This window comes from Apium graveolens, chromosome 11 (assembly GCF_009905375.1).
Source record: "Apium graveolens cultivar Ventura chromosome 11, ASM990537v1, whole genome shotgun sequence".
NCBI classification, from domain to species: domain Eukaryota; kingdom Viridiplantae; phylum Streptophyta; class Magnoliopsida; order Apiales; family Apiaceae; genus Apium; species Apium graveolens.
In genome coordinates, this window is record NC_133657.1 from 97,548,541 (window position 1) to 97,572,244 (window position 23,704).

The following is a 23,704-nucleotide window of genomic DNA, read 5'->3' on the forward strand; positions in this document are numbered from 1 at the left end:
GTCGAATCGAGTATCAATAAGTGCCCAAGAGGCAACATTTATAGTTGCTCAAGTGCCAGAAGAGGTTTACGTTCACTTCTGGCCTTCCCTTCCCGTCTATACTATAAATATAACTCATAATTGACAAGTATTTGACTTTTTAACAAATTGTATATGTGATATAAATAAATATTATAAAAGTGAGGTTTCGGTTTTTTTTTCCTGCTAACCCCTACATTCAACAAAGAACAGATCTGAAGAATCTACTTTCTACCCTTCCTGTTTATCCGTTCTCAATGTAGCCAATGAAACAAATGCACCTACCAGATTGCATTTGTTTAGTGTTCTTATTATCTGTTTATCCTGTCAAAGGTGCTTCTCTGTCGAAGGAGCCCATGGTATTCACAGATTGCTGCAGTGGCATGCAGCAGCTTGGTAAAAATGATCTTTTGATGATAAGAAGTGTTAAAAAAAATTACTGGAGTTCAGGACAAGTTCCTTCGCGCAATCCCTAATATCTGCAAGATTAAATTCAAATCACCCATCTCCCTATCCATTGACAGTGACATTTAGTTAAGCCGGTGTTGACAAGTATTTAATATAAACACTACATAGGAATTTTGCTAAATGATATTGTCGAAAATAAGGGCTATATTTCTGTGCAGGTTCCTTTGGTAAGGCACAGAGGGAGGAGCAACCATTTATTTGTAGAGACGTACAAATAAGATTAATAGAATATGAAGCGTTTGGCTGTGCCAATGCCTAGCTTAGGCTCTCATAATGTAACTTATGACGACTAAAATGAATACAATGCCTCTGACAAAAAAAAATACAATGCAGTTATAACCACCTCTAAATTGAATGCAATGCAGTTATAACAACCTCGCAAACTATACCTAATATAACATCTTGTCACTATTAAGGAAAAGTTATTCAGGTTCTTTTAATTGTTGCCTAACATTATGGCATCAAATGTGTCTTCTTTTAGCTAAATAATGGCAAAGATATAGCTATAGCCTCCATACAGTTAGGACCTATGTTACTCGGACTCGGCTATAAGTGTCCGACATGGACACGTGTCCAAGTATTGGACTCGGAAACATTTTAAAAAATATGCATGTTTTTGGCTTAAAATAAGTGTCCGAGTCCAAGTGTCCATGTCCAAGTGTCAAGTGTCCGACACGGGTACTCGAAGGTAAAATGAAGAGTCCGAGTAACATAGGTTAGGACAGAACTTAATACAGTATTAGCCGATGAGCACCAGTATGGAAATATCACATAGAATGAAATAATTGTTGCTTGCCAGGTCCCTCTACATTGTTTGAAAAAACAAAATTACATTTCATACAGAATATCCCCCTTAACAAAGTAATCTATATTGTTCAAATATTAGTGCATGGACTTCTATGATATTACTCGTTTACTACATGTTAAACGCAATAAGCCGAAAATTAATAAATAAAACTAGCAAATGACTACATTTCTGCAAAAGTTTATGAACAAAGCATGGAAAAAGACAGAAGCACAGAAATTGAGCTCACAGAGTGACACTACCTACGAGAAGTGCTTTTAGGCCTTTGATGAGTGAACTGTCCCTCCCTCTCTGGAATTCTTAGCATCTTGCATGTACAAGCAGTACGTAACAGAAACACCAGATCAACAGTTTAACAGAAATTTAAATTTTAGTCCTTCCAATCAATAGCAAAGTAAATGCTCAGACTTGCGAATATAGTTAACTGTACCAACTTTAAGATAAACATTCGACAAGAAGAGCTGGTTTTAGAAGCAACGGCAGAAGTATAACAATCACTAGAAGCCACCTAGATTTTATCACTATTCTTAGAGTCCATAAATTGAATAATAATCTCTATACATTAATTATTAGTTGGTATTAATTTGCTACTCTTACCCATCCATTTTGCCTTCGACAAGGCTTCAACCATAACCTCCTTTACTTTAACGGGAGTGGGCAATAACACTAAAGCAACAGCCTTTTAGTTAGTTATTAAGTTTTAATCTTTAACATAGTCAGGTTGACCTCAAAGACTAAATTAATATCCAGAATCCACAAGACAGAAAAATATCATAAACGTTTCTTTTGTTCGATTTTATCTCAAATGCAGACTTTTACTTGTGGAATTACAAAAACAAACTGAAACAGACAAAGTAATTTAAACTCAATTAAATTCTATAACACTTCCAAGCACATCAAAGAGTAATTAGTGATTTAATTGAAAGATTTGCTATTTCACAGAAACTAGCAACGAAAATCCATTTAAGAGGTACTTTTCACAAGGGAGTTTGAAACCAGGAGCTTTATTCCAAAATATAGAGCTGTCAATTTACCACGGAATTTCTTTACCATCCCACGCGAAAAATTTGCCATTGTCATGAATCTTGGCATTGTCGATGATGCTTAAGAGCTTCTGAACTGAGAACTCTTTGGTGAAAAGTTTTTCCTTCGCAACATTTTTCTGAAATGGCTTTGAGAGATCAGTGTCCACCGTGCCTGGGTGTAGTAAAAGGCATGTGATTGGATCCTTCTTTCGACCAAATTCAACTGCTATATTTTTGGTTACTGCATGCATCAACAAACAGTAGTGTCACAAAGAAGGATACTAGAAAGGGAGCAAAATGATTGTTTAATCATAAAGAAGAAAATATTAGGGCCACTAATATCAGACTCGACCAGAAGTACGACTTGAACCCGACAAAATTCGCAACTTGATCTAATGCGATAAAACCGAAAGTGACCTGAAAATGACCCGATCAACCCAAAAATGACCTGTTCCAAGAATTCCGCACCTTGACATTTAATTATTTAATTTCCTCCAATTTTTAAGTGGTTTTAGCATGACTTCAAATTGACCCGTTTCTAAACATGGACGCAGCTTGAAACCCAAAATTTGCACCCATAGAAAATATTAACAACGACGCATGCCTGCCAAATTGTTCCATACTGCAAAAAGAAGTATTTCCAAGTGCAAAAGGTTCCCACATCACAGTCCAGGAAGGTGCTAAAATATGCGGACCTAACCTTGTTTCTTATAAAGAGGATGTCTTCAGTTTCCTCAGTTGGAACCGTTATAACTTTCATACTTTAAAATAATATTCGTGACAGATGAGCACTAAAATCATTCATGTTGAGAATTTTCATATAGATGTGGATCGCAATGAAAGTCACTGTAGTTTTCTGATAAACTTCTTACATTTCGGAACTTGTATTGTTTAAAATAAGCATAAATTGCCTCTTCCGTTCCCGCAAAGTAAATATGCTTGTAAAATTTAATTTCACATTTCCATAAAGAGAAAAGATATCAAGCGTGATTAGTATCATAGGTGTCTAGAATCATACATTGATTTAGAGCAGTCTTAGAAGCACGATATGAGTGCCAACCACCCAAACGATTGTCCCCAATTGATCCAACCCTGGCACTTAAACTGGCCACAACTGCTACATCTCTTTCAGTCCTAGAGCCTCCTCCAGCCTTCAGCAGTGGCCACATGTGCTGCTTGTAGAAAGTACATGTTAGTAAACGCTATGTTACTCGGACTCGGCTATAAGTGTCCGACATGAACACGTGTCCAAGTATCGGACTCGGAAACATTTTAAAAAATATGTATGTTTTTGGCTTAAAATAAGTGTCCGAGTCCAAGTGTCCATGTCCAAGTGTCAAGTGTCCGACACGGGTACTCGAAGGTAAAATGAAGAGTCCGAGTAACATAGAGTAAACGTACTCAATGAATCAAAAGTAAGAAAAATGGAACAAAAAACAGGACAGGAGATGCACAAAACAGCCTGAAATATATATTCGTTGCTTCACAATATAATTGAACTTGTTTTAATAGATAGAAAATATAAAAAGAAAGAAGACCTAGTATAACAATTTGAAAACAAAAAAGTCAGCATAGTCTCAAGAGTTACTACGATGGAAAAAACCAAAATCATTACATTTCAAAAAAAATTACTAGAAAGGTACAGATGACCTTTATAACTAAAATCGGACCAACTGCATTGATCTCATAAGCAAGCATCATCGATGATCTTTGCACTTTGGTCAATGTCGTTTCTGTACTGGAAAACAAAGCATGTAAGTTTATTAAGTATTCTGAATTAGAAAATATAGGATACATCTACTAACCTGTAACATAATATTACAGCCAACATGTACGTCAGCATAAATTTTCTATTTTTACGGGGCATAATATTTAGAAACATCAGTACCTGGTTGCATAACATCGGGTATTGAAAGAACACCAGATGCATTAATGAGAAGGTTCAAAGATCCGTATCTCTCGCTGATAGACAAAGCAGAATCCTGTCATATGATTATTTGTATTACTTAATGGAAGAGCTGATAGCATGTGCCTAAGTTTTAAAGGCAACATAAATCTTATACTTCCAGAAGACGATATATATATTTCTGGTCTTATAACTTACAGCCACCTTTCAAGACAACAACACAAAGTGGGATATGGTGTTCTGTATTTTATGCTTTTGTTTTTTAAATTAGTCTTTCTAAAGACTGAATCACCAATAGAATCATTAAATTCATAAAGTCATTCTTGTTGTACTCATTGAACCGAATTTGAAATACTTCTAACGCCAACACCAACACAGACTCATTAGGTTAGACAAGAAATCAGTATAATAGGAGGGTGCAAAATTGCCTCTATGGTTCTTTCATCAGTGAGATCCAGCCTTTGAATGTCAAGCCGTTCAGAAAATTTGTCTTTTAACTGAAGCAGCCCGATTGCCCCACTAGGATCACGGCATGTAGCAATGACATGACCTTTTTCATTTTTCTCTAGTAATTGCTTAGCCTGCACAAGACAGATGGAGTCGGTGACTGGTCAGAAGAGGTGGATCTATGCATCACTGATTTGCCCCTAATTCCAAGCAACGAACAGGTCTGTAACAAATAATATTCAAGCAAAAGTTAAAACTGAATGGAAAAAGGACCAGGCATGTCTACAGTTATAACTCTTAAATCTTAATACATGTACATGTTTCACACTGCACGCGAATCTAGAGTGTCTTCCACAAAGGCTACTAAATTTAAGTAGGAAAGGATGGTGATGGTACTCTTCCCGCCTAGGAAGCATGAGCATGAGTGCGGGTGCAGGGGTGCGTAGTACAGAGATGCGGAAATTGTGGGTGTGCGGGGCAGCATATTACGGAGATACAAAAATTCGGCATATTAAAAAATATGAGGATTTGGAAAATATTAATATATTAATAATATATTATATATAACTATGTCAAGATTCTTATTTTATTTAAAGTAAACATTCAACTTAATAAGTTCATTATCCTTAATAAAATATCATTATTACTTGATAACACAACTAATGCATCCTAACTTTAGCTAATCAATTAAGAATTTAAGTATCCACATTACCTTCTCTCACTTGCGGGTGCGAGACAAATCCCGCGCACCCAAGAATCCCCGAGAATCCGGTGCACAGTGCAGCGGGTAAGCAAAGAATCCATGCTTTCTAGCAGAGTTCCCGCATATTCTCCATTGCTACAATGCACTACCCATCTCCGAATTCCATATAATTTTTTATTCAAGTCATTTTTACGTATATTCCTCATCTCAAATATAGCTAACAGCAACAGCAACTTAAGGAGCAGCATGTAGAATCAAAAGAGTTCATATCAAGGCTTACAATGATTTACCAATTGGTTGGTCTCTGAAGTATAAGTTTCTGTTTGAATTGTGCTTTCTCTGTTTCAGCTAATATCTGAATAATACCTTATATTTCCTTATACAAATTTAAGATATAGTGTAAAATAGGAAGTCCGTTATTCCCATAAAAACAGTTTAATTGTAGAAATGAAGATGGACATAAAACTCAGATCCAAGAATACAGATACATAGATTATAAACTGAAATACTGACATAATTTTTCTGTAGGGGACCACAGAGTAACCTTATACATAGAATTACTAGAGAACTCAATTTATTACTACTATATTATGGTAACGAAAAAAATAGATATGGAACAAAGACTCCAAATCAATGACAAATGATGATATATAGGATGAAAATATTTCAGATAATAGCGGCTGTCATAAATTCTAGGATGGCACCTTCATTTCATTAGAAGCTCTGATAATATTGTTGCAGCTATTCGGGCTCATTTTTTTATTTTTCGATAGAACATAAGTACATGATGGGTATAACTGAGATTATGTGCATTGTTTTGGTGTGACGGGGAGAAAAGCACATTAATGAATGACAACTCTACTTGACCTTATTGAGATTATGATATTGCTCCTTCAATTATTTTCCGAAGCAAATACATGCATTCCATTACATTCTACCTAAAAAAAAAAAACTATCAGTCTATGCCACAATTTGCTCCCTCGGAAAACAAACACGAGTAAACATTATTAACATTATTACACTCCTATAGGTTGGAGGGAATGAGATGGGGTAGGACAGAATGAGAAGTTGAGAAGGGAACTGAATACAAAAGTGTGAGATGAAAGACTAGAGAGCAAAGAATGAAGGAAATGACGGACTTGCAAAGTTTATATTAGTCAACAGAGGTCCTAGCTTTAGTTAAAATTTGTATAAATGGAATGGGCAAAAGGGATAAAAACTTTTAATAGATGACCACAAAATAGTATTCACATATTCAAATATCATTTTGCATCACATTTTGTCCCCCCCCCCCAAACAAATTTTTTCAACTAAACAAAGCTTTAGGTTGTGTCTAGCATTGTAAATGTCTTGGGTCCCAATCCCTTAGTACATAAGCTCGTCAATCTTACGAGATGGCTAATGCAAAATTATTCTCAAATATTAGAATCACATTAACAATGTCACGCGAACTTGAATGGAAAATTGTCAACAACTAACTTCCGTCCTTTGCTTATTTTGTTAAATATAAAATCAACTTGCAATCTTTCTAGAAAGACTCCTAAAATAATTAGAACAGAAACAATTAAGAAAATAAACACAACGCAACAGACTAACAAATAAGTAACCTCCTACAATGTAATCTTTGAAACCCAATCTTTGCAACTGATCCTCTTCCAGATTCCCCAATGAATTAATATTAATATGACTATCTTCCTCCTGATTTGCATCATATATACACGTTCGAATTCTACAAAGACTAAAAATCTAAACTTGTTTTTTTTTTTTGCTAAGTTAAAAAATATAAACTTAACGTAACCACTTGGTAAAAAACCCAACAAAATCAAGTTTAGTCAAAGACCTTATTGTGAAAGGTGAAGCCAAGTGATTAACCATTCTTGAATTCAATCAACAAAGACACCATTAACAAGACATAAAGATACAAAATAATTAAAGAAGGGCTTACAAATTCAAGGCCAATGCCTCTAGAAGCTCCTTGTACCATTGAAACGCCACCTTCCCAACGAATTGACGAAAATGCCCTTGTCATTGATCTTCTCAGGTAGTATGGGCTTCCCATCAAATCTTGTTTCACCTGAATAATATGATGCTTCATCTCGCTTTTACAAAAACTATATGACTGGGTTATTTTGTGCCACGTAACTGACTTCATTGTTTAATGACCTAATTACAGTAAAATGACCTTAACTATAATTTTTTTGCACAAAAATAACCCAACTATTGAAAGTATCACAGAAATGACTCAAAAATATTTTTGATGAAGCAGAAGATGTTCTTCAAACTCCGACTCAAAAAATAAAGTGATATATATTTACAAAGAAGTGTAAAGTGTGAGTGTTTATATTATTATAAGTTGACTCTGATCTCGATCTAATTTATTATATTATGAATTATATTTAGGGTTGGTTTTTAGGTCATACACACTCTAGAAGGGGGTTGAATACGGTATTTATCACAATCAAATCGAATTAAAATAACACAAGTAACAGAAAACAAACTTTATTAAACTCTATTACAATATGGAACTGTCTTCTCTCAGTGATGAAAAAATTATCACAAGAGCTGCTAGGGTTACAATGAATATTATTCTCGATAATTTTAACACATATAGTGTAAACCCTATGTCTGTGTTTATATACTACACAGTTACAAGATAATCTCTTAATTATATGGAATATAATTCTGCTTCCTAAAATATATCAATCAGTTATCTTTTCTTCCAGGTTCTATTCTTCATAGAATTCCTTCTTCATGCATATCTTTTCTTGCGTTTGTCTTGATCTTCCTTCCTTTCAATCAGCCGCCTTCCTTATCTGAAAGTCTCCTTAAGTCCTGATATTATCTCCTGATAAATATCTCCTGATAACTTAAGTTCTGACTTCAGTATAGTATACGTGTTGATTTCCAGTTAAGTACTGATTTATCCTGTTTAAGTAAGATCTGAAAACTAAACACAAATTATATTAGACATGACATTATCAAATATATCTAACAATCTCCCCCAACTTGTAAATTAGCATAATATACAAGTTTAACAAATATTTGATGATGTCAAAAACATTAAGTATAAATGCATGAGAATTTGACTAGATAACTACAACTTACAGTCCTTAAAACTTTACCATCTTTAACTTCTGATAACAACTTCAGTCTGTATACACATCAGAATTTGAGCAGTTGTAGATCTTGACTTGGCTTCAATTACTGATCTCTTTGATATCAGGAGTTGTTCTGAGATAGTTCTTTAACAAACATCTTTCAGCATATTTAAGTTCATCAATCATCCTCCTTTTACATTCTTCAATTCAACTGTATCTTCACCAATTTGAAAGATAGCAGCCCTGAGATCATTTATTTTAGCTTTCCTTAGTCCTGATCTAGTATGATCAAATATGCCTTGTCAGACTCAAGATTGAATTCCACAACCTTATAACCCAGAAAGGTAGTTATAATCTTAGCAGAGTTAGGCTTCATCTCGACAATATCACCTTTGTGATCTCTGTACTTGGGACAGTATGTGCTGTCAGACTTTACAGAATAAAGCTTCTTCTGTCTCTAAATTTGAGTCTTCAAATAACTTGCAGCACCATCTGTTAATTTGTTCTTCACTTGAAGTAAGAATAGAACATGTTCTAGTTCCTCATAATACTTCAGTGGTATAACATTCTGCCTAATGTGGTATACCCTTCCATCTGTCATGAAATATAACAAGATGTGTTGTTTCAAGAATGTATGGTAAACCATTTGTACATATTCAAGCTGATTCAATCATTCAGGAGTTGCTCCAACACCTGGTTTGAAAGTGTTTGTCCTAAATCCAATCATGTATGATGAGTTAGGAAGAATTTTCTTGTATTCCTATTTGATTTCATTTGAATTAATAAAAGACTTGTTATATTTTTATGGGCTTTATCTATTTAAAGTGTATTAAATAAGATGTTCCATAGTTTAGAGTAAAGCTTCTAGAATTATAATGAGATTATAATAGTGAGATCTAGAAGACGACAACTCTGGACTTAAAACAGTTCCTGATCATAGGATAACTAATCGGATGTTAGTGAATCCGCAAAGATTGGTACATACTATGCTTGCTCCCTTCAGGAGGATGTCTGTTCTCATAGGCATTTGTGTGGTGACACTATAGCTGGTATGTAAGTGCTTATTAGGGAATAAGTTTACTGAACATGACTCGATAAGTTGAACAACTAATGGAGATTACTCACGTGTCAATAGTTATTCACTGAGTGATAGTTGTACAAGTGTCCTTAGACTTGAGATCGTTAAAGGTATCTTATATATAATGAACTGTGCTTTGGTTTAGTCCTTAGTCTCAAGGACATCCATTAGGTCTATTCTGGGCATAGGGATTTGTGTATAGAGATAGTTAACGTCAATAGAGGATCTACCCCTTCCAGTATAGGAAGAGAATATCTTATATTATTTTTAGTATGCGAGTTCTGGAATCTCTGGCTAGAGTGCATGAAATTAGAAAGGAGTTTCTAATTTGCATTAATATGAACTTTGCATTATGAATAAGAAATCATATGATTAAATTTGATAGGCCTGACACGAGATCCATGCCTTGTATTTATTCGGGATATTATAAGGGTAGAAGGAATTCATTATACGGTAACTAGTCACTGACAGGTTCTTGATATTCTGAGCAGTGAATTCATATTATCCGGATAGTCACGATATGTTGAGAAGCATCACTCACGATGTAGAATAAATATAATTAATCAGTTAATTATATTTAGTGAATTTTAGTATTCATGTAAATAATTAATAAAAGTTTATTATTATTTATTTCTAATACCGGCATAATATTGAACCTACAGGGTCACACCATAAAAGAATATTTTCTTTGATGAAAATAATGAAAGAGAGAATTATTTTCTAAATAGTTAAGAAAAAGAAATAATGATTAAAATAGTTTTAATTATTATTAAAGCATTTTATGAAGATAAAATGTGGGGGTTAATATATATAAAGATATATTATAAAACCCTAGGAGAGTCCTATAAATAGAATGAGATGGCTCATTCTATTCACATAATTTTGGTTTTGTGAAAACCCTAGCACCATCTTCTTCCTCTCTCTCTCTCTCTCCCAAAAACTCCATTTTATAAAAGCTCGGTTTTATAAGAGGTTCATCGAAGAGGATCGTTCTTGGTGGATACCGGTAGAGTGCTTCACACACTGAGGAGCAACTGCCAGCACTCCAATTTTATAAAGCTTCGATTCACGAGGTATGATTTCGATTCCTCAGTTTTTTTCCTTTTATACGTTTTTCTATATGTGCGGTATATGGTTTTTACGGAATAAATGTTATTTCACGCTTCCGCTCATCCGTAAATTCCATCATGGTTCACTTAAGGAAGTTGGATCATTGGTTGTGTTCTGTACTCTTCTTTCATCAGCACTACCCAATCCAGATTTATCTCTTGCTTCCTTTCCTGTAACAACTCTTGCTTCAAAACCACTTGTTGCAGCCTTCAAAGGTTGAGTTTGTTTGGCTTTGGTGAATCCTGGTTGGAGTAACTTTGAAGGTTTAACATGAGCAATGTTAGAGGTTTCCTTTTCCTTATTTTCTGATATCAAGCCAACTTGAGCTATGTCAGAGGTTGCTTGCTTCAGTGTCATATCAGAACTTACTATATCTTGACTCTGAACAACTTGAGCCATGTCATAGGTTGTTTAAAAATCTTCTTTGAAATCAGAGTAAGATTAGCATCTTCATCAGATATTTCTTCATCCATAGCAGGCACATAAACCTTTACAGGTTCACCAACTTTTTCTTTGCCCTTGGACCTTGGATCTATCTCCATTTGTGATTTGGCCTTAGTTGCCACATGATTTGTCCTTTCTTTTATCACAATGCCTTTAGCCTTAGGAAGTTTCTTTTCAACAACAGAAGCTTCAGATTTGGAGTTGACTTTTTCTAACTTAAGTCTAGCTTCTTCTTCCTTTAGACTCTCAAGGTCCATTCCTGGATTTTCTTTGAAAAATAACTGTCTTGAAATCTCCTCATCAAATTCCAGATATTCATCAGAACTTATCCTTTTACCAGTATCAGAAGTTATTCTTCTCCCAGTATCAGAACTTGTTCTTTGACTTGTAGTTCTAGTTCTACTTGATGAAAGACCTTTACCTTGACCATGACCTCCACCCATTTCAGAGTTTCCCCGGTCATCTTTCCCATCATCCTTTCCCTTCAGTGTCTTAATAGGTTTGCATTTGGACTTAATTACTTTCTCCCCCTTTTTGGCATCAGCGGGTAGAAGAAGAGAGACAAGAAATTCCACGGAGGATTGGATCTCATTGAGTTGATTTTGATGAGAAGCTTGATTCTTCAAAATTTCATCAATCTGAGACTGTTGCTTCTCTTGGGTTTTCTCAATGTAAGCAATTCTGTTAAAGGTAGGCTTGAAAAATCTGTTCTTTTCAAGTTTCAGATTCATATCTTGCTGGATCAAGTTTTCTTGAATTTTATTCACCTTGTCATGAGTTATTGAGTGTTGACCTTGAAGGTGCCTTGTACTCAATGCAGTAACTCTTAGATGTGTCTTGAAATCATCATTTATCAGCATTTCATCAGCTTTTGCAAGATGCTCAGCAAGAATCTTTTCAGAAGGAACAAAATTAACTGAGTTCCATTCTTTAGTCCACTCCTTTCCTCTAGGAGTTTCAATCCAAGGTACTTGTGCTTCCCCTATAACAAACTTCTTGACTAAATCACCTTTATGAACAGTTTGTTGAGGTGCATGTCCTGATGGACCAGCTGCATCAGCATCTAAATTGGCAACAGCTTCACCAGTAACTTCATCATTAGCAACATCAGAACTTATAGAATCAGCATCATCAGCTTCCTCTGATAAGAGAATAGTATGAGAGGATATTGAGGCTTTAACATCATCCTTTAAGTGCTGATCTCCAACTAAGTTCTGATCAACAGCCAAATTCTGATGCTCACCTAACATCTGGTCTTCAGTATCTAGATGCAGAGAAGGTGTTGTAGGCAATTCTGGATTAAAATTAGCATCAAGAAGTGGTGTTGTTGGTGGAGTGATTTGAGTTGGTGGAGCTTCTAGATTCAAAACCTGAGGCACTTCCAAGTTATGGATGTCAATTTCATCATTTGGCCCCTGGTTATCAGCATGTACTGGAGATACTGGAGGTGTGGGAATATGAGTTGTTTCCGGCTCATGAAGTGGAGAGTGATGAGTTGCATTAAGGTCTGGATCAGCACTAGGAGAATTGTGAGCTTCAACAGGGTCTTGTGAGATCAGAGATTCCTGACCCCCTTCCTTAGCTGCTGCTTCCATTCCTTTATCAGAATCTGCAGGCCTTTTTGCTAATATTTTAAATCTTTTAGCTTTTGAGGAGACTGTAGGAGCTGCATCATCAAAATTTACTTTTCTAAGTCTTTTTAAGGGCCTAGAACTCTCAATTCCAGTATCCTTCTGAGAAGAGACCTTCTCAGCTTCTACAACAACTGGTTCTGACACTGGAACTTGTTCCTCACTGTCTGACTCATCCCTCATAACAATCCTCCTTCTCTTCTGTTGTGTCTGAGGTACAGTCTTTGTCCTCTTAGGTTTGGAAGATGAAGGCCTCACAGGATGTGCTGATGGTGAAGATTGAGATGTCTGTGATGGTTTGAAATATGTCCTGGTGGAGGGTTGAGTAGGTTGAGGTTGAGAAGTTTGAGGTGTTTGTGTAGAGGTGGTAGGTGCTGATGGATGAGATTCGGATGGTTGAACATCATGATATAGTTCAGTGTATTTAACTGGATCGTAGTTTATTAAGGCTTGTTTGACAGATAAAGGAACTAGGAGGGGTCTTAACACAGCCTTCTTATTATCAGTAGATAATAAGTCATTAAAAGCTCTTTTAGCTAGTTTGAATGATGAAATTAATTCACTAGCATATTGGGGCTTATTATCACAACAAAAACTATAGATAAGCTGACAGAATCTAGCAAAATAAATAGTAGTTCTATCTTCTGTCATTCTATCCCCAATAAAACCTAAGACAACACTTGCATAATCAAAATCAGTTTGATTTATGAGAGCATACCCGATTTGTTGGCTGAATATGGGAATTGCATTGAAATTAGAACATTTATTTGCAAAAGCCTTGGTTATGCAGTCAAAGAAGAAACTCCATTCTCTCCTTATGAAAGATCTCTTCAACTGACCCAGCTTTGCCAATGTCCTCTCATACCCCAGACTGGCCATCATGGTTTGAAGAACTGGCTCTTCAACAGTAGAATACACACAGTTCTCAGGTAGCTGCAGTGCTTGTCGGACCATAGCCAATGTCACAACATACTCATCCTCCCCTGATGAAAAAATAATACTTGGGGACCCTTGAGCACCACCATTATAATATACTCCGCTTCTCCAGAACTCCAGTACTTGAGTACCAGAGACTGCTTCAGGTTCGGTCAGAGCGTACCCAATATCAGAACTAGCAAGAAAGTCCTGAATGAAATGAAGTTCGGATGGGGCTTCTGACTTGCTAAGAATAGCGGAGAAGTTATTAGGAACAGACTTAGCTCCATCAAAAATTATGTCCTTGGGTGCCATGAGAAATAAGTGAGAAATAAAATTTCCTGTAAGGTGTTTGATAAAATGTTGTTGGGCATATGTTGTGTACTTGAGGATTTCATAAACAAAACACCTAAGTAGATTTTACTTAGTGAAATAATGTAGCACTCGACGGATAAGAATTATAGTCCCGACGGATAACTTATTATAGTCCCGACGGATAATGATTTATTATCCATCGAGTGAGTAGCTTATGTAATAATGAGTCTGTAGCACATTTCTGCATACACCTTTGTATAGATTCTGTAGTAGCATATAAGTCATGTTGACTTTAACTAGATATGCAGAATAGGTTGATTAATTGTACATAAATGATGTCTTGTAATTCTACATAAGTGAAATGAAGTCAAGTGCCAAAATAGCTACCGACGGATGATTAACAAAGCCATCGACGGATGATCAAATGGCTATCAACGGATGTTTAATATAGCAGTCGACAGATGATCAATGAAGCCATCAACGGATGATCATAAAGTCGGCGGATGATCATCTACCCAACGGATAAAGAATTCAAACATCAGTTGACAATGACAACTGGTCACATGCGTCGGGATGTATGCAAATGGAATGAGGAAGCCTATTAATTGGGTAATAGAGAACAAAGTAACAAAGCATTAGAACTGATAGTTTTTATAATGATTCTATCTTTTGACTTTGTAATCTTGGTAATATATAAACCAAGAAGTAGCAAATAGAAACCAAGATCTGAGATACAAAAAAAAGAAACATTTGTAAGCATAATTATTAGCATTTCTCTGTATTCTCAGTAGTTCAAATTTGTAAGCAGCTGTGAGCATTCTTGCACACAGAGTTCTCTCGATATAATATATATCTCTGGTGGAATTGTTTAAATCCACCAGAAAATTTTTAAAGACTCTTGTTTTTAATTACTTATGTTTTGATTCACTTAAATTTTTATTCCGCATTGTGCTAATCAAAACACTTATATTTATATTCGAGTTTGAACATTTTTATTTTAAGAAAAAGGTTCAAGAATTCCATTCAACCCCCTCTTCTGTAATTCTTGCTATATTGTCAAGGGACTAACAATTGGTATCAGAGCTAATCTCTTAATCTACAAAGAGTTTAAAGATCAAAACAATTCAGCAAGATGAACAAGAAGGATGTTGGAGTCAAGATTCCTTTTCTAGATAAAGATAATTACCATCATTGGAAGGTAAAGATGCATCTTCATATGCTTTCTCAAGATGAGGCCTATATGGACTGCATAGAAAGAGGCCCTCATGTTCCAATGAGAGCTGCAATAGTGATAGGGATGAATAAATTATGATAGTATAATTAAATACTGCCAGGTATGGGCTGCTAGGCCCAATAAATAGATATACGATACTCAAACCAGAAAGGTTAAAGCTGATGGACCAGTTCAGGCCTGATGGAATAAAAAAAAGGCCCAAAGGCCCTGATTATTAATTAATTTCGTAATTAATTAATAAGGGAGAAATCAGATGTTGAAAAGAGTCCCGATAAGGATATAAATCCTTAGAGATTAGCCTCAAGGGGACCTAAAAAGATAAGGAATCAGCTTCCTACTTCCTAGGACTCCTAAGTCTATCCTAATTCAGAGGCTTGTCCACCAAGTCTCCTATACCAAGTCCAATTCAAGGACTCCCACATCTATATAAGGGGTCTCACCCCACAAATCAGAACTACGTTTTTTGACTTGATCCTTGGCAATCAGCAAGGTACGTAGGCATCTTGTTAAGGCAGATTGAGTCACGAAACACAAGAGCAGTCAAATCGAGCCTCGAAGCTCACGTTCCTTAGTATTAAATACAGCAATTATATATAGTAGTTTTAATCCATAACATTTGGCGCCGTCTGTGGGAAAAACGGAACAACAACCATGGCGAGAACACGGAGAACAACCAGCACTCTGGAGGAGGGAACACCATCAGGGACAACCCAGGTGATTTCATCAACCGTGGAGGTTCCTCCCCATTCAACTTATGCATCTACTCAGGGGGAAGCCCAGACAGGGGCAACTCATCCTCAGCCACAAGGGACAACTCCCCCGACTATTCAAGGTACGAATCCTCAAGTTCAACAAATACATATACCTGTGAATTCTCGACCCGTCGGGTATGAATATTCAACTATTGTTACTACTAACCCCCCTTATGGGATGCCCCTTCACCCTGAGGTTGGAGGAAGTGGATATGCTGGGCGAAGCGAAGCACGAGGGCGGTCGCCCCCCTATATACGAGGTTTGGATCCTATCCCTGAGGATCGGGAATTTTCTGGTCCATACACTGAGAGAGACTCCGAATCTTCGGATGATGAAGTGGCCCCGAGAAGGAGGCGTCCTGGGAAAGAGCCAATGGCCGATGGAAGGCAACGCCCCCAAAGCACCCCAGGGGCGAATCCCCAAGAAGTGCAGGAAAAGATCAGGGCTCATGAGGCTGAAATCCAAAGGCTGAGGCGTGATTTGGAGGCTCACCAAGCCACCAGACCCCACATACCTCCTAGGGGGAGAAATCCTCCTCCTATCATAGACCTGGATGGTCCGGTAAGAAGAAGGGCTGCTGTCCCAAGAACTAATCCAAGCAATCTCCTTCCCCTTGGAGATCCTGATGATCCAACTCCACCCTTCACAGAAGAGATAATGAATGCCCATATCTCAAGAAAATTCAAGATGCCCACTATCAAAGCCTATGATGGCACGGGAGACCCCGCTAATCATGTTAGGACATTGTCTAATGCACTGTTGCTGCAACCCGTGAATGATGCTATAAAGTGTCGGGCCTTCCCTCAAACCCTGTCAGGTATGGCTCAAAGATGGTACAGTCGCTTGCCCCCAAACTCTATTGGATCGTTCAGAGAGTTAAGTCAGGCTTTTATTAAGCAGTTCATCAGTGGAAAAGTCCATGAGAAAAGTTCAGCATCTCTTATGAGTATTGTGCAAGAAGCTAAGGAATCCTTGAGAGATTACCTGAATCGTTTTACAAAGGAGGCTTTAAAAGTCCCAGACCTTGATGATAAGGTAGCTATGATAGCACTGCAACAAGGAACTAGGGATGAGTTTTTCAAGATGTCCTTGGCCAAACGTCCCCCTGAAAATATGTTGCAGCTCCAAGAGAGGGCAGGGAAGTATATCAAGGTTGAAGAAAGCATGAGGAAGACCGTAGTAAGTAATGAGCCCACTGGAGGCAAGAAGCGGAAAACTGATCTGGAGTATATCGCTAAGGATAAGTATCCTAAAACCGAACAAAACCCTGATTCAACCCCCAAGAAGGGAGGACCTGGGCAAAAGTTCACCGAATACGCTAAGCTGAATGCTCCCAGAAGCCAGATCTTGATGGAGATCGAGAAAGATCGAGATGTTCGTTGGCCTAAGCCCTTGAAGGCCGATCCAGCCAAGCTAGATAAGAGCAAGTATTGCAGGTTTCACAAAGATGTCGGCCATGACACCGATGAGTGTAGGCAATTGAAAGATGAAATTGAGTTTTTGATTCGAAAAGGAAGATTGAACAAGTATACTGGAGATGGAGGGGACAAAAATAATAATGGAAGGAAGAACTTTGAAGATCGTAGGAGGGACCAAGACGATCAGGGGCGAAACCCCCAACCTAGAGGACCAGTTATAAACACCATTTATGGAGGGCCGAGACCTCGAGGGCCTGTGATAAACACGATCTTTGGAGGTCCAACTGCTGCTGGATTGTCCAAAAATTCCAGAAAGGCATATACTAGAGAGGTTATGCATATTGTTGGAGAAGCCCCGAAGAGGGCCAGGACAGAAGTAACATTGGCTTTTGATGATTCCGACCTAGAGGGTGTGAAGTTTCCCCATGACGACCCGCTGGTCATAACGCCGATAATAGGAAATAGCCCGGTTAAGAGGGTCCTTGTGGATAATGGTGCTTCTGTGGATATCTTGCTCCACGACGCCTTCCTAAGGATGGGGTATAACGACTCCCAGTTGACACCAACCGACATGCCGATATATGGATTTGCTGGAGTAGAATGTCCTGTGGAAGGGATAATTAAATTGCCAACCACCATAGGTACGGAGCCAAGGCAAGCAACGCAGATGCTGGATTTTGTGGTGGTAAAGGCTAGTTCAACTTATAATGCTATCATGGGGAGAACAGGGATACATGCCTTCAAGGCAGTCCCCTCTTCCTACCATTCAGTCATGAAGTTTCCCACCCGAAACGGGATTGGAGAAGAGAGAGGAGATCAAAAAATGGCTAGAAGCTGTTATGTGGCCTCTTTGAGGGCAGATGGAGTCGGGGGGCAGGTTCTTCCTATTGAAGATATGGATGTTCGAGAAAATGATGAGAATAGAGGAAGGCCAGCAGAAGAATTGGTTTCGGTTCCTTTAGATCCCAAGAATCCTGAGAGGATGACTTTCATTGGAGCTACATTAGAGGAGCCCCTTAGAGGGAAGTTAGTGAAATTTTTGCAAGAAAATAGTGATGTGTTTGCATGGTCAGCAGCTGATATGCCAGGCATAGACCCGGAGTTAATTACCCACAAGTTAAACGTGGATCCAAGCCGGAAGACAGTGAAACAAAAGAAAAGAACTTTTGCCCCGGAAAGACAAGAGGCTATAAAGCAGGAAGTGGAAAAGCTCTTAGAGGCTGGTTTCATTGAGGAGATTCAATTTCCGGAGTGGTTAGCAAACCCTGTAATGGTGAAGAAGGCTAATGGAAAGTGGAGGATGTGTATAGACTTCACCGATCTGAATGATGCATGCCCCAAAGACTGTTTTCCGCTGCCTAGAATTGATACTTTGATTGATGCCACCGCTGGACATGAGATGCTGAGTTTCATGGATGGGTTTAGCGGATACAACCAGATCAAAATGCATAAGGATGACATTCCAAAGGTATCATTTATCACTGACTTTGGCGTTTATTGTTATCTTGTTATGGCGTTTGGTCTCAAGAATGCAGGAGCCACCTATCAAAGGTTGGTGAATAAAATTTTTAAGGATCTTATTGGGAAGACTATGGAAGTCTATGTTGATGACATGCTAGTCAAGAGTCTAGTAAAGACTGATCATATAACCCATTTGAAGGAAGCTTTTGAGGTCCTGAGGTACCACAAGATGATGTTGAATCCCACGAAGTGTGCTTTCGGAGTAGGATCTGGAAAATTCTTGGGATTGATGGTCTCAAAGAGGGGAATTGAGGCTAACCCCGATAAAATAAAGGCAATCCTGGACATGGAACCCCCAAAAACTGTCAAGGATGTTCAGAAACTCACAGGAAGGGTTGCTGCGCTAGGACGATTCATCTCCAAGTCAGGAGACAAGTGCTTGTCATTCTTCAAGTCATTAAAGAACATTAAAGACTTTGTATGGAGTGAGGAAAATCAGAAGGCATTTGAAGAGTTAAAGAAGTATATGGGCCAGGCCCCGTTGTTGGCCAAGCCAGTTCTGGGTGAAGTTTTATTCTTGTACTTGGCTGTTTCAGAAAGCGCCTTGAGCGCGGTGTTGGTTAAGGAGGAACTGAAAGTCCAGAAACCCGTATACTATGTCAGCAAAATTTTGCATGGTGCTGAGTTGAATTATTCAGCCATTGAGAAATTCGCTTTAGCCTTGGTAATGGCTTCAAGAAAGCTGCGTCCTTATTTTCAAGCTCACCAAATTGAAGTGCTAACAAATCAGCCACTGAGAAATATCATTCACAGTCCCAAGGCAAGTGGGAGACTGATTAAGTGGGCAATAGAATTGGGAGAGTTCGATCTCAAGTATAAGCCACGTATGGCCATAAAAGCCCAGGCACTAGCTGACTTCGTGGTGGAATGTACCATACCCAACCAAGAAGTCGGGGGGCAGGAAGATACCACACCTCAAGACAAGGGAGTCGACAATGGGGACAAGGAGAAAGAATATTGGGTTCTCTATTTTGATGGAGCATCAAAAACAAATTCCAGTGGAGCAGGGTTGGTTTTGCAAAGCCCTGATGGATTCTTAATTGAGTATGCCATGAAGCTAGACTTCCCAACCACAAACAATGAGGCAGAGTATGAAGCCCTGATTGCTGGCCTTGGTCTAGCTGGGACACTTAGAGTCAAAAACTTAAAGGTTCGTGGAGACTCGAAGTTGATCATATCCCAGGTAAAGGGAGAATTTGAAGCAAGGGATGATACGATGGCAAAGTATGTTCGCCTAGTAAGGGCTGTGATGACCCAATTTAATGAATGCCATGTTGAACACATTCCAAGGGAAGAAAATGCTAAAGCAGATGCGCTATCAAAGTTTGCTTCATCTGAGATTGAAGAAAGTTCAGGAAGTGTGTACTTCCGTGTTTTGAAGACACGAAGCATAGATGTTAAGCTTGTGGCTCCCGTAGGCTTGGGGACGTCATGGATTGATCCCATCAAGGCTCACATTCAGACCGGTTGGTTGCCAAGCGATACAATTGAGGCACGGAAGTTAACTGTTCGAGCACTAAGGTACTCTTTGATAGATGGGATTCTATATAAAAGATCTTTCGTGGTTCCTTACTTGAGGTGTCTCAGGCCCGATGAGGCACGCTTAGCTCTTGAGGAAGTGCATGGAGGTATTTGTGGGCAACACTTGGGGGGCAGGGCCTTGGCTCATAAGATAACTCGTTTAGGCTTCTATTGGCCAGAAATGATGGCTGATGCCAAAGAATATGTAAAGAAGTGTGATCGTTGTCAGAAGCATGCACCAGTCGCCAGACAACCCCCCGAGATGCTGACCTCTATCAACTCGCCTATTCCCTTTGCCATGTGGGGGATGGATATTCTAGGGCCTTTTCCTATGGCCATGGCACAAAGGAAATTTCTGATTGTAGCCATTGATTATTTCACCAAGTGGATTGAAGCCAAACCCTTGGCCAAAATCACTACTAAGCAGGTTGCACAATTCCTGTGGGAAAACATTATGTGCCGATATGGAATTCCCCGTATCCTTGTCACTGACAATGGAACACAATTCAACAATGAGGAATTCAAGAAGTATTGTGAAGAAAATGAAATCGAGTTACGATTCACCTCTGTGGCTCACCCGCAAGCCAATGGACAAGCAGAGGTAGCAAATCGGATAATCCTGGATGGACTAAAGAAGAGGATCGAGAAGTCAAGAAATAATTGGGTAGATGAGATACTTCCAATATTATGGGCCTACAGGACTACTTGTAGAGTCACGACAGATGCAACTCCTTTCATGTTGGCATATGGGGCGGAAGCAGTAGTTCCCGTGGAGATATCACATTCCTCTCCAAGGATTCAGGCTTTCGATGAGAAAGAAAATGAGGAAGGGCAGAGATTAGCCCTGGATTTAATTGATGAAGTGCGAGATAAAGCACATGCAAAGATAGTAGAATATCAGAAAAAAGCTTTCATTCTACTACAACCTAAGGGTTAAAGAAAGGTTTTTTAAACAAGGCGATCTAATCTTGAGGAAGATAGAAGCATCTGGTGTAGGACAAAAAGGGAAGCTTGCCCCGAATTGGGAAGGGCCGTACAGAGTCAAGAGTGTTCAGGGTAGAGGAACCTACAAGCTGGAGACTATGGATGGTTTTGAAGTCCCGAGAACTTGGCATGCACAAAACCTGAAGGTTTACTATGTGTAGGGCAGTTGGATACGATTCTCACTTGTCATGATGGAGAGTAGGTTGAAAAGCACCTTGAAGCTTTGCTTAGGATTTATATGTCTTATTATGAAGTTTATTAAGACTTGTGTAAGGGATGAATCCCAAACAATTTTTGAAGCTCAGAGAATTTTTCGAAATATGTTTGAATCTCTATGGCATGGCAATTAAATTAGATGCATGATATGAAAGCCCTATAAAAAGGCCCAATTCAAAAAAAAAAAAAAGGTTAAAACTTGTTGGGCCTGGAAGTATGTCAAGCCCAGATAAGGGCCCCAAATATTCAAAGCCCAGCACCCGGGGTCCAAAAACTGGAAGAAAATATATATGAGTATTATCTTCAAAAACCAGAAATAAGTCCCAAATCCAAAAAGGATTTGGATAAATGAAGGCCCAAAAATAAGGCCTAATCCTACTTGAATTAGAAAAAAACCCAGTATAGGGATCAATAAATCAAGCCCAGGGTCAATACTAAGTGCCCAATTAAAGATCAAAGCCCAGAAGGGCCCAAGTTGAAACCCAATACAAGGTTTCATAAATCTAGCCCAGGTTTAGGGCAAAGATCAACCCAATAAGAGGTAAGCCCAGAAAAGGGCCCAATTAGCTGAAAATTAAATGGCCCCAAATTAAAGACCAATTTAGGGTGGACCAAAGAAGCCCAGTTAAAAGTAAGGGGCCTAATACAAAAAGCCAGTCAAAAAAGGGGAAGGCCCAAGGTAAAGGCCTGGTTTGGAAAAGGCCCAGGGTCAAAAATAAAGTACCCATAAAAGAATTCAGGCCCAAATCTTAGGCTCAAATTTGAGATTGGAAAAAATCCAGCCCAGACTTAGGGCCCAAATCAAATATATGGAGTCACAGAAAGTAATATATCCCAAATCCCAGACCCAATTCGATCAGGTTTCATGTTGTATTCATCGTCGAATTAGTTGAGATCGAAAAGGCTTCGACCAAGGCTAGAAAAGGAGGTTAATTCGGTCAAAAATATTTATCAAGACCAAAATGTTCCTGAGGAAATAATCATGCCCAGTTGACAACCCAAGTGTTTGAAAAGCCTTGTATGAATCCCACTTGATTTTTAGGAAAAAAGGGTGAAAAGAAGCCTAGCTAAATTTTTGGCCCAAATTGAAAGCCCAGAGTTGGGAGCCCAATTGAAAGGCCTCTGAAGCCCAATAAAAAAGAAGCCCAGCTAAATTTTTGGCCCAAATTGAAAGCCCAGAGTTGGGAGCCCAATTAAAAGGCCTGTGGAAAAGATGGTCAATAAGAAGCGAGCCCAGAAAAGGGCCTATATAATTAAAAGTGGGAGGCCCAGGATAAGGCCCACTATATTTAAAAAAAAAAAAAAAAAAAAAAAAAAACCAAGTTTTAGCCCAGCATTAGGGCCCAAATGCAAAACCCAGATAAACCCAGATACATTCCTAATCCAAAGAGTTGAGGTCGAAATTCTGTCGACAAGGGCTAAAGAAAATGGTTATTTCGACCAGAATTTAAACCTATTCGACCAAGAATTATATAGAAATCCTGGTCGAATGGATCCTGCCCGAATTTCTATCGACCTGGGCAACCAAGGGAAGTTAATTCGGTCAAAACTAGGACTCCTGACCGAAAATCCTGATCCTCTTTTCTTAACCCTGAGAAGATTGTCGACCAGAAAGCAAGGCCAAATCCTGGTCGAATGGATCCTGCCCGAATTTCTATCGACCTGGGCAACCAAGGGAAGTTAATTCGGTCAAAACTAGGACTCCTGACCGAAAATCCTGACCGAAATTGAAATTTCCTACTCGAAAATTTTCTGCTCGAAAACTGTATAAAAAAAAAAAAAAAAAAAAAAAAAGAGGAAGGGGTGAAAATCCTGGCCGAAAATCGACCAGGATTCCTGATCGAATAGAACCTGCTCGAAATTCAGTCGACCAAGGCATACTGAAGGTTAATTCGACCAGGATCCTGGCCTAATGGATTCCTGGTCGAAATCTGTATAAAAAAAAAAAGAAAAATAAGGAAATTCCTTAAATAATTTCTGAAAAATGTTAATATTTTCAGAAAATTAAGGAATAAATCCAGAAAATTAAGGATAAATCCCAGAATATTAGGGAAAAATCCAGAAAATTAAGGATAAATCCCAGAAATTAGGGAA

General features: G+C 38.3%; 1 protein-coding gene across 1 annotated transcript; it reads right to left on the reverse strand.

Moving 5' to 3' along the window:
• Positions 1-2,060: 2,060 nt before the first annotated feature.
• Positions 2,061-7,643, reverse strand: LOC141697197 (uncharacterized). The gene is made up of 6 exons (XM_074501478.1): positions 7,318-7,643; positions 4,651-4,803; positions 4,205-4,298; positions 3,967-4,049; positions 3,335-3,488; positions 2,061-2,557 (listed from the first exon to the last, which is right to left on the reverse strand). Exons 1-6 carry the CDS (start codon positions 7,522-7,524, stop codon positions 2,322-2,324), a joined length of 927 nt encoding a protein of 308 aa, XP_074357579.1. The 5' UTR covers positions 7,525-7,643; the 3' UTR covers positions 2,061-2,321.
• Positions 7,644-23,704: the final 16,061 nt, after the last annotated feature.